Raw genomic sequence first — 12,080 nt, 5'->3', positions numbered from 1 at the left:
TGTGTATGTTCGTATAGAAGCATTTAATATTTTGCCCATAATTTAAACAAGGCGTTAGCCTATTTATTTTTAACAGGCTAATGTCTCAGTAAAATAGACAATAAAGGAATTTCGTAAGAACATATTACAGTGTAATTTCAAGGCCAAAGGGTAACAAACCTAAAAAAGTACACCATCTTCAGTAACATACTGCCCAAATAAGGTATCGTGGGTATAGATTAATAATAGGTTCATCCTTTCAGCACATAACCGTCAAGATACACAAAACTAAAAGCATCACAGTTTAAGTATGACAATGATAGCACAAATGAGAGAAAAATATCCTCAGCTGCAAATTTCATATAACAGGTACTATAATTTCACATTTTCTTTATTGTTACATAGCTTCTAACTTTTCAATCCAAGCAAAAAAAACATTCAAATTCATTATTATATGGTAAAATTCCCACTGTCAAAGATGTTCGGGAGGCCAGCTATAACTAAGCACCCCGTCCTGATCCACATTTTCTTTGGCCTTGAAATTACACCGTACTGTTAGTATGCACCCTCTTCGGTTAAAGTCCAACCCTGCTGGAGATCGGTGAAGACAACGGTAACTTTAAAATCAAAGCTCCGTGGTTGCACAAATGAATAAAGTTAGGCAGTGCACAAGAAACTGAAAGTAAAGCCATAAAAGAGAGATATGAGAGGCCATCTCCGTTTTACCGCCCATGTCCCAGAATTGGCTATTTACTGCGCCACTTCTCGTTCGCCGTTGCTTTCTGCGGCGTATTCTAATAAGTTTCCCAGCAAACCTGACGAAGGAGAAAGCCTCCGAAAGCTTGTGATTTTCGAATAAAACAGTTGGACTATAACCTGGTGTTGTAAGGTTCCTTACATATATCATTGGTGCCCAACCTGGTTCTCGATGAGACAGGGTTTATTGACAGCCTAACCTCAATAATCACGGAGTAGATGATTTAAACCTCTTGGGACTTACACGGTCGGGGACTGAAGAGTGAATCGGTTAAAGGTTAACGGTAAAGTTAACGCGAGGAGCGGAGGGATTAAGGGTGTACCCAAGTTAACGCGAGGAACATAAGAAATAGGATCAGGAGTAGACCATTCGGCCCCTCGAGCCTGCTCCGCCATTCAATAAGATCATGGCTGATCTTCGGCCTCAACTCCACTTTCCCGCCCGATCCCCATATCCCTTGATTCCCCTAGAGTCCAAAAATTTATCGATCTCAGTCTTGAATATACTCAATGACTCAGCAGTCACGGCCCCCTGGGGTAGAGAATTCCAAATATTCATGACCTTCAGTGAAGAAATTCCTCCTCATCTCAGTCCTAAATGGCCGACCTCTTATCCTGAGACTATGCCCCCTAGTTCTAGACTCTCCAGGCCAGGGAAAACATCCTCTCAGCAACTACCCTGTCGAGCCCTCTCAGAATTTTATCTGTTTCAATGAGATCACCTCTCATTCTTCCAAACTCCAGAGTGAGTATAGGCCCATTCTACTCAATCTCTCCCCATAGGACAACCCTCTCATCCCAGGAATCAATCTAGCGATCCTTTGTTGCACTGCCTCTAAAGCAAGTATATCCTTTCTTAGGTAAGGAGACCAAAACTACACACTGTACTCCAGGTGTGGTCTCACCAAAGCCCTGTACAATTGCAGCAAGACTTCCTTACTCTTGTACTCCAAATCCCTTGCAATAAAGGAGCGGAGAGGTTAACAGTGTAAAGTTAATGCGGGGAGAGGAGGCTTAACGGGATTCAAAAGAGTCAAAGTTGAGACTGAAACAAGTCAGTGAGGGGGGGAAAAAAGCTGCAGGAACCAGAGGGGAGAACACGGACTGTGGCCTGAAGTTTTGAATATGTACAGAATAGGTTAAGGATGGAACAAAGAAGGAGAAAGAGGAGAGTTACAAGCTACAGAATGTGTTCTTTTGTTTTCAGCATACTGTCTCTTTAAAAGCAACTGTGAATGCTTTCTTTTCAGTTTTGCTGGCTATGGCCCCCTTTCAATGCTTGTTATGTGTTTTTTCTTTTTGTATAATGTAATTTACCGGGTTTTTTTGTAAGCACGTGATCTGTTCTGTATTGTGTTTAGTTTATAAAGCGTGACTTGAAGTGTACGGAGTTGTGTAAAAATGACCGGGGGGGGGGGGGGGGGGGGGGGGGGGGGGGGAGAAAGAAAAGAATGATTGAAGGATGTCTACCCCCTATCTCTATGGCAACAATCTGGAAATGTCATGTAGTTGGACTAACTATCAAAGAGTTAATAACTTTTGGACACCTCTTAAATAAATGCTAAATGCTTTAAAAACAATTGGAATTTAAGTTGCAACATTTGTAGATAAAAAGGTCAGGTACAGGTACGCTTTTTAAAAGTGAGATGAACAAACTGAAATGCTATCTTCCCTGACATGAATGTGTTTAAAATGATCCTGAATTTGATTCGGTACAGTTTTTAAAAAATTTACCTGAAAGCTACGTTGACGCATGCTGCCCGAGTCTGATGTCACTGTTTATTTTCTGCAAAGGTGTTAACCCTGTTCAAGGACACCGACACGTTTTTAATTCACCAAGCAACAACCTTTGCAACAACAACAACAACTTGCATTTATATAGCGCCTTTAACTTAGTAAAACGTCCCAAGGCGCTTCACTGGGGCGATTATCAAACAAAATTTGACACCAAGCCACATAAGGAGATATTAGGAGAGGTGACCGAAAACTAGGTCAAAGGGGTAGGTTTTAAGGAGCTTCTTAAAGGAGGAGAGAGAGGTGTAGAGAGGCGGAGAGGTTTAGGGAGGGAATTCCAGAGCTTAGGGCCTAGGCAGCTGAAGGCACGGCCGCCTTTGGTGGAGCGATTAAAATCGGGGATGCGCAAGAGGCCAGAATTGGAGGAGCGCCAAGATCTCAGAGGGGCTGGAGCAGGTTACAGAGATAGGGGAGGGGCGAGACCACGGAAGGATTTGAAAACAAGGATGAGAATTTTTAAAAATCGAGGCCTTCCCGGACCGGGAGCCAATGTAGGTCAGCGACCACAGGGGTGATGGGAGAACGGGACTTGGTGCAAGTTAGAATACGGGCAGCAGAGAGTTGGACGAGCTCAAGTTTATGGAGGGTGGAAGATGGGAGGCCAGCCAGGACAGCATTTGAATAGCCAAGTCTAGAGGCTGAAGGTAAACATATTGGGCATTATTTCTGTTTTCCCTTTGCTGTTGGTTCCTCCTGGAGTAAGATGACTAGATCCATCCACAGAAACCTGCGTGCAGCCCTCTCTGGACCCGGGATAAAGGGTAACAGAAGGGAATTAATGAATTAACCCCTTGGGCTCTCAGAAGAGCCACAATGGATTTGCGGTTTTTCATTTAAAACAGGGGACCATTTATTTTTCAGGACTGCAAAAACGTTGGTGCAAGAAGTGATCCAGTGGTGTTAAGAATTTAAGACCTTATCAGCAGAGACCGGCAGATATCAAATGTCACAGCCTGGTGACGATTTGGACCAAGGCTTTGCTTCTCAAAGGTTCGGCTTTAACCCATTCAGGGTCATTTTTTTAATCTTCCGAGACAGAGTGCTCAAAGCAGTTGGGGGAAAAATAAAAGAGATATGGGAGTTACCGCCTAAAGTAATTACAAGCACTTCTGTCTCTACTGTAAAACCACCAAGTCTGGACATAATTTGTTTCTGAAATTGGAATTGATGATAAATTGATATGAGCTGCTGTTCAAGCACTCGAGAAGAGAAAAATTTACCTGCAGGGGTGATCTGATCGAAGTTTATAAGATATTAAGGGGAACAGATAGGGTGGATAGAGAGAAACTATTTCCGCTGGTTGGGGATTTTAGGAGTAGGGGGCACAGTCTAAAAATTAGAGCCAGACCTTTCAGGAGTGAGATTAGAAAACATTTCTACACACAAAGGGTTGTAGAAGTTTGGAACTCTCTTCCGCAAACGGCAATTAATACTAGCTCAATTGCTAAATTTAAATCTGAGATAGACAGCTTTTTGGCAACCAAAGGTATTAAGGGACATGGGCCAAAGGCGGGTATATGGAGTTAGATCACAGATCAGCCATGATCTTATCAAATGGTGGAGCAGGCACAGGGGGCTGAATGGCCTACTCCTGTTCCTATGTTCCTAGTTTATGGGGATGATCAAATTTTACTTGGAACAAAAAAAAGAGTCCAGTCTAAGTGGTTCCTTCCCAATGCTGTGCATCAAGGAAGAAAGTATTTTGGGGAAATAAAATTGAACACTGACAAGTCCAGTTAGTCCAACAGTACTGCTCTCTCTAATTGGGATAGTTTTGAAATGACATATTTTATTCATGCCAAGTGGACCAAACAGGTATATGAGATAGTGCAGGCGGATGGCAGGTGCAGAACTCGGGGATCAACCTAGAAGTCCTTCAAACTCGAGGGCCCCAAGAGGTCCAATGGCTACCAGGCTAGTAACCTGATGGGGCCAGAACTTGGCCAATCATTGGGGAATTTTTTCTCATCCCCAAGTACAAGGAAGGACCCTCTTTTAGAAGAAGCCAAAATGAAATCTCCCTTTACACCCAGTCACGGTCCCGTGCAAACAGGATCAAGGACAGGGAGCCACCCTGCCCAACCCTAAACCCAGGACCTGGAAACGGTCTGGTGACTTTTGAAACTCGTGAATCGTTGTATAACGATGATGATGTAAGATATGAAATTTATCCTGTAATTCTAGATCTTTCAGTAACACATTTACCCAAAGGTCTGTGTAACGAGACCTTCGAGCGTTTTTACCAACAGGTGCTGTCCGTGATTACCAAACAGTTTTTAGAAAGGAACTGTGGGAATGATAACCAAAGAAAACCCACAGAGGAAAGTAGTAGCCGTAGAAAGAGGGATGTAGGAGAAAGGCTAGGAATAGGTGCTGCAATGGGAACTGCAGCCTGGAACCGAATCGATGTAGAAATCTTGTATGAGCACAACAAAGGAACGAGGAGGCAATTGAGGATATTCTTAAGAGAGCACTCAAAAACAGGGGAGACCTCGTTTATTAAGGTCCTTCTAACAGGAAAGGACCTAGTGCTGGTCGACGGTCAGATACCAGATAAAATCAACGAGGTTATCGACAACTACACCAAGGTGAAGAAAAAGAAGTCAGAGGCCATGAGATGTGTCCAAGCAAATGTCCCTGCAAGTGGCTTCACTCTCGATAAGGACTCTCCCAGCTGCACTGTTAGTGTGGAAGAGTGGAACGCAGAAAGAGTAAAGCCCACCTACAAAGGACAAGGAGGATACTGTGCATCTACATCCAACCCATATATGATAGCTGCTGGACACCTATATTCGATCACTATCCCTAATTCCAGTTTCTCGCCCAGTGAGATAATCCAGATAGGTAATGCCATACTCATACCTGTCCTGACTGACAATGTTACCAATGTTACTGTAGAGATAGGTCCATAAAAAAGAGGGACTACAAGCCATTCAGTCACACCACTCCTCCCCTACCCCTGAATCTCAAGCGTATTTTGGAACGTACTGCTACATCTGAGACACATCTGGAACATCGAAAAGGGTGTAGACAAATTAGGGAACGCAGAGTAGTGGGAGGTAGAATATAATACAGGACAGCATCCATGGGCAAGAATGTTCCTTGTGTCTCTAGTAATTTTACAAGCTTTTATGACTGTAATAACAATTGTAATGATCTGTTATAATTAAAAAAACTCCTCAGTGCCTATAGACAGAAGTTGATGTTAGAAACAACTATGGACGTTAACCAGATTAAAATGAGATGATATGAAAAGGAAAACAAAGGTTGGAATAGGTGGGTTGGTGCTACAGCACAACACCCACCTAAGGCGGGGGGAGTGTGAGCGAGGAATCCAGTATCTTTATCCAGCATGCTCTGGGAAGATAGGCTATCAAGGACAGCTTGGGATCATGGGATTGTTCAAGATCGAACGCTACTAAGCACAGCAGTTTAAAAGCTGCCACGGAGCAGCTGGCTGTCTGGTGCATTATCAGTTTCAAGGTCTGAAATATCTTGTGACGAAACGGCCTTGTGTTTGGTTGTACACATCCATTGTCTGGTGGGCGAGACCATGGAAAGTCCAAGAATGATAGTGTCGCGGAGGCGCAGTAAAGAGGATGACGGGGGTGGGGTGGGGTAGTGTGCAAGACATCAACACAAACCAAATATAAATGACAGCCAGAGACCCCAGTCTGTGAGAATTCTCAAGACAATTTGTGACGTCGGTGCTGATGGGAGGAAGACTGATCAATTTTGAGTCCTGGGCACAGCTGCTGAGGTTGTACTGTTTAAAACCTGTGTGTGTTTCAATTATTGCTTGTAATTTAGAAGTAGAGTCTTATGTTATTGCTTGTAATTATTAGCAGTATTGTGTGTTAAGCATTGCTTGTAGTCGGTAGTAGCATTTATGTCTAAGTAGGTCAATGAAACTGTCTCTATCGAGTACAGTAGCCCAAACTATTTTATTTAATAGATACTGAGTCGAAAAGTAAGTTTAAACTATTAAACAACTCTTACACCTCCTCCTCAAGGAGTTCTGTTCAGAATCAACTATAGGTAGATGAGGATATTGTGAAGCTGAACTTTCAGTTTCCAATGGCTGTACGGTGCTAGTCTACCCAGTTATGGATACCAACATAACTTATAAATTCGACTAAAGGGATAATTTCAGGCTCCCATGTGTGGGTCAGAGATAGGGCTGAAACACTGTAGCTCCAATTATCCAACCTATACTCCCTGCAAGTAAGTCTTCCACTGCGGGTGTGACATTGTGGAATTACCCCTTAACGGTCTAGTTCAGAAATGGAATCGACCATGTGGTATATTTTGTCGTTCCCCAGCATATTGTTCATGGAAGTGTGCTAAATTTGCTTTGGTTTCCTTGAATCCTCCTTCCCAAAGGGAGTCTTGTCTGTGATCATCTCAGAGAGAGGAGCTCCCAGTGAAAATGGGGGGACTACATCAGTGCAGGTAGAGGAGAGTTACCCATCTCCTACAGTGCAACGGACGGGGAGGGGGCAGGAGCTGGAAGTACAAAGCCAGCTTTACTGGTGTCTCTAGCTTGGGACATTTACACTTTGCTTCCAATATTTGAGGGAGTAACCTGAAGTGTATCTAATGCCAATTCAGAGATACGTTCCTGGGATCTCCCAGCTGAAAAGTTGTGTGTTACTGAACATTCTGCATGCTCCAAAAATGGAACCCTCCCAACAAATGTGTCCCTTGGATGTGTGATACAAAGCAGTGCGTAAGATTTTCTTAAGATATAAATCAGTCAATGATTTACTTACAAACTTACATACTAGATAACGTTTGAAAACAGGCATTGAAACGATAATCCGGGTCAGAATTAACAATCACTTGGGCGAGTGTGGATTGATTAGGGAAAGCCAACACGGATTTGTTAAAGGCAAATTGTGTTTAACTAACCTGATAGAGTTTTTTGATGAAGTAACAGAGGATAGGATAAGGGCAATGTAGTTGTGGTGTATATGGACTTTCAAAAGGCGTTTGACAAAGTGCCACATGGTAGGTTTGTCCCAAGGACTAAAGGGGGCAGTGGCAACATGGATACAGAATTAGCTAAGTGACAGGAAACAGAGTGTAGTGGTGGACGGTTGTTTTTCAGAATGCAGGGAGGTGTACAGTGGTGTTCCCTAGGGGTCGGTGCTGGGACCACTGCTTTTCTTGATGTATATTAATGACTTTGACTTGGGTGTACAGGGGCACAATTTCAAAATTTGCAGATGACACAAAACTCGGAAGTGTAGTGAACAGTGAGGAGGATAGTGGTAGACTTCAAGAGAATATAGACAGGCTGGTGGCATGGGCGGACACGTGGCAGATGAAATTTAAGGCAGAAAATGGTGATGCCTCTCCTCATTTTTCCTACCAAACTAATTCTAAAAGGGGTAAAGGAACAGAGCGATCTGGGGGTATATGTACACAAATCGTTGAAGGTGGCAGGGCATGATGAGAAAGCAGTTAAAAAAGCTTATGGGTCCTGGGCTTTGTAAAAAGAGGCATAGAGTACAAAAGCAAGGAAGTCACGATAAGCCTTTATAAAACACTGGTTCGGCCACATCTGAAGTATTGTGTCCAGTTCTGGGCACCGCACTTTAGGAAAAGATATGAAGGCCTTAGAGAGGGTACAGAAGAGAATGATTCCAGGGATGAGGGACTTTAGTTATGTGGTTGACTGGAGAAGCTGGGGTTGCTCTCCTCGGAACAGAGACGGTTGCGAGGCGATTTGATAGAGGTATTCAAAATGATGACGTGTCTAGACAGAGCAGATAGAGAGAAACTGTTCCCATTAACGGAAGGGTCAAGAACGAGACGGCATAGATTTAAGGTGACTGGCAAAAGAACGAAAGGTGACATGAGGAAAAACTTTTTTTTAAAAACACAGCGAGTGGTTCGGATCTGGAGTGCACTGCCCGAGGGGGTGGTAGAGGCAGATTCAAATCATGGCCTTCAAAAGGGAACTGGATAAGTACTTGAAAGGAAAAAATTTGCAGGGCTATGGGACTAGGACGGGGGAGTGAGACTAGCTGGATTGCTCTTGCATAGAGCCGGCGTGGACCCGATGGGCCGAACGGCCTCCTTCCGTGCTGTCACTTTTCTATGATTCGCAAAGCAGTTTAAAGTTTAGGAGCAATAGTAAGATTGCAGGAACAAGCTTAATAATTAAGCTTATTGTCCTTTGTGCAAATCCTAAATTTATGGCCAAAGGCAGGGATCAACTTGTTGCACAGACCAGATGCTTATCGTGATTTCTGAATAACGTGCTTCTTTTCCATCATATTCACGTTTCTGCAGCGATCAAAGGAGACATACTGGCTTATTTCCAACAAAAGCAATTTTCATTTCCTGTAACAGAACAGGCACTCTGGTGCACTCAACATATGTACGTACGTTACTTTATATACTTATTGTATTGTATTAAAAAAAAATTAAAATACCCTTCAGTGGATCTCCTAGAGTTGTAATTTTACTGTTTCCGACCTGCAATCCTTTTTGACAGACAACTTTTGCCTACAACAGTAAAACAAAAATCAAAAAGGTATTGAAAAAGGAAACCAAAATCAAAAATGTACTATAGCAATTAAGCCCATACAAACTCTATTCTATCTCTTGTGTTACATAACCTTCTTCCTCTGAGGCCTTGGACTGGAATGCTCTCAGACTATCCCAATTAATGTTTGTTTGCTTATGGCAAAGATGTGACTTGTATTATCATAGTAGGTACAGCACAGGAGGAGGCCATTCAGCCCATCGTGCCTGTGCCGGCTCTTCGAAAGAGCTTTCCAATTTTTCCCATTCCCCTGCTCCTTCGCCGTAGCCCTGTAAATTTTTCCCTTCAAGTATTTATCCAATTCCCTTTTGAAAGTTACTATTGAATCTGCTTCCACCACCCTTTCAGACAGCGCATTCCAGATCATTACAACTCGCTGCTTAAAAAAATATTTCCTTAGGTTGCCTCTGGCTCTTTTGCCGATCACCTTAAATCTGTGCCCTCTGGTTACCGACCCTTCTGCCACTGGAAACAGTTTCTCTATCAAAACCGGTCATGGTTTTGAACACCTCTATCAAATCTCCCCTTAACCTTCTCTATTCTGAGAGCAACCCCAGCTTCTCCAGTCTCTCCACATAACTGAAGTCCCTCATCCCTGGTATCATTCTAGTAAATCTCTTCTGCACCCTCTCAAGGTCAGAATTGAACACAATACTCCAGCTGAGGCATAACTAGTGTTTTATAAAGGTTTAGCATAACTTCCTTGTTTTTGTACTCTCTGCCTCTATTAATAGAGCCCAGGAGCCCATACGCTTTTTTAACTGCTTTCTCGACTTGTCCTGCCACCTTCAAAGATTTGTGTATGTGCACCCCCAGGCCTCTCTGTTCCTTCACCTCCTTTAAAATTGCACCATTTAGTTTATATTGCCTCTCCTCATTCTTCCTACCAAAATGCATCACTTCACACTTCTCTGAGTTAAATTTCATCTGCCATGTGTCTGCCCATTTCACCAGTCTGTCTATGTCCTCCTGAAGTCTGTTACTATCCTTCACATTGTTTACTACATTTCCGAGTTTCATGTCATCTGCAAACTTTGAAATTATACCCTCTATACCCAAGTCCAAGTTATTAATATATATCAAAAAGAGCATTGGTCCGATTGCTGACCCCTGGGGAACACCACTGTATACTTCCCTCCAGTCTGAAAACCAACCATTCACTACTGCTCTCTGCTTTCTGTCCCCTAGCCAATTTTGTATCCACACTGCCACTGTCCCTTCAATCCCATGGACTTTAATTTTGCTAACAAATCTATTACGTAGTACTTTATCAAATACCTTTTGAAAGTCCATATACACATCAACCGCATTACCGTCATCTACCCTCTCCATTACTTCATCAAAGAACTCAATCAAGTTAGTCAAACAGGATTTTCCTTTAACAAATCATTTATTAGCCCATACTTTTCCAAGTGCCAATTTATTTGTCCCGGATTATTGTCTCTAAAAGTTGACTGGCCTGCAATTGTCGGGTTTCTCTCTCTCCCCTTTCTTGAACAGGGGTGTAACATTGGCAATCCTCCAGTCCTCCGGTACCGTCCCCATATCTAAAGGAGGATTGCAAAATTTTGGCCAGAGCCTCCACAATTTTCACCCTTTCTTCCCTCAGTAGCCTAGAATGCATCCCATCTGGACCGGGTGACTTTTCTACTTTGAGTACTGCCAATCTTTTAAGTACCTCCTTTTTATCTATTTTTATCCTATCCAATATTGCTACTACCTCCTCCTTTATTGCTACAATAGCAGCATCCTCTTCTCTAGTGAAAACGGATGCGAAATATTCATTTAGTACCTCAGCCTCCACAAGAACATCTTTTTTGTTCCCAATCAGTCCACACTTCCTTTGACTACCCTTTTATATATTTATAAAAGACTTTTGGGTTCCCTTTTATGTTAGCCTCTAATCTATTCTCAGTCTCTGCCTCTCTTATTCCCCTTTTTAGATCTCCTCTGTACTTTCTGTACCTGGTTCTCTACTGTATTATGAACCTTACATGTGTCATAAGCCTCCTTTCTCTGTTTCATTTTAATCTCTATATCTTTAGTCATCCAAGGAACTCTAGCTTTGGATCCCCTTCCTTTCCCTCTCGTAACTATGTGTTTACTCTGTACCCAAACCAACTCCTCCTTGAAGGTCTCCCATTGTTCAATTACTATTTTACCTACCAATTTTTGATTCCAATCCACCTGGGCAAGAACCCTTTTTAACTCACTGAAATTTGCCCTCCTTCAGTTAAGCATTTTCACATTTGATTGTTCCTTGTACTTTTCCATAACTATTCTAAACCTAATAATACTATGATCACTAGTCCCCAAATGCTCCCCCACTGAAACATGCTCCACCTCTCACACATCATTCCCCAGAACTAGATCCAGCAAGGTTTCTTTCCTGATTGGGCTGGAAACACACTTTTAAAGAAAGTTCTCTAACACATTTCAGGAATTCCTCCCCCTCTTTGCCCTTTACACTGTTACTATCCCAGACTATATTGGGATAATTGAAGTCCCCCATTATCATTACTCTATAGTTCTTGCATCTTTCTGTAATTTGCCTGCAAATGTTCTCCTCTATCTCCTTCCCACTATTAGATGGTCGGACATGTGTTGAGAGCTACAACATTCTCAAGAAATTAAGAAACTACTCAATCTTTACTGTTATTGTTTATGAAGCTATCTGAACTTGTTATATTATGTTACATATTGCCTTACAACACAACTCCCTATCCTCTGTATTTTCAAAAATACTCACGTATGCATTAAAAAAATTCTTAGGTATAATAAATCTTTAAAATATTTCTACTTTCTCCCCCCCAAATAGGATTTTTTTTTTTTTACCTGGTCTTCTGTTTCAAACAGTAGAAAAGCAACAGACTCAGCAAGTTCTTCCTTACTATATCCTTTCTCCTCCATATCCAGCCGGCAGGCATTGTACTGCAATTAATAAATAAAATGCTACAGTCTCTTCCAAATTACAAAAAAAAAAATCTTTATTTGG

At 42.3% G+C, this 12,080-nt stretch overlaps 1 protein-coding gene across 8 annotated transcripts in view; it reads right to left on the bottom strand.

The window, feature by feature from the left end:
- The window catches only part of LOC137341718 (protein TASOR 2-like), a 59,591-nt gene that overhangs the window by 38,949 nt on the left and 8,562 nt on the right, over positions 1 to 12,080 (bottom strand). For all 8 annotated transcript variants that reach the window (XM_068005139.1, XM_068005145.1, XM_068005146.1 and 5 more), the window contains exons 3-4: positions 11,921 to 12,016; positions 8,973 to 9,045 (exon numbers count right to left, since the gene is read on the bottom strand). In XM_068005139.1, the coding sequence (XP_067861240.1) occupies positions 8,973 to 9,045; positions 11,921 to 12,016 (169 nt within the window). The remainder of the gene's footprint in view (positions 1 to 8,972; positions 9,046 to 11,920; positions 12,017 to 12,080) is intronic.

Source organism: Heptranchias perlo, chromosome 24 (assembly GCF_035084215.1).
Source record: "Heptranchias perlo isolate sHepPer1 chromosome 24, sHepPer1.hap1, whole genome shotgun sequence".
In the NCBI taxonomy this organism is placed as follows: domain Eukaryota; kingdom Metazoa; phylum Chordata; class Chondrichthyes; order Hexanchiformes; family Hexanchidae; genus Heptranchias; species Heptranchias perlo.
Note: the sequence above shows the minus strand (reverse complement) of the source record. Positions and strands in the feature narration are given on the sequence as shown.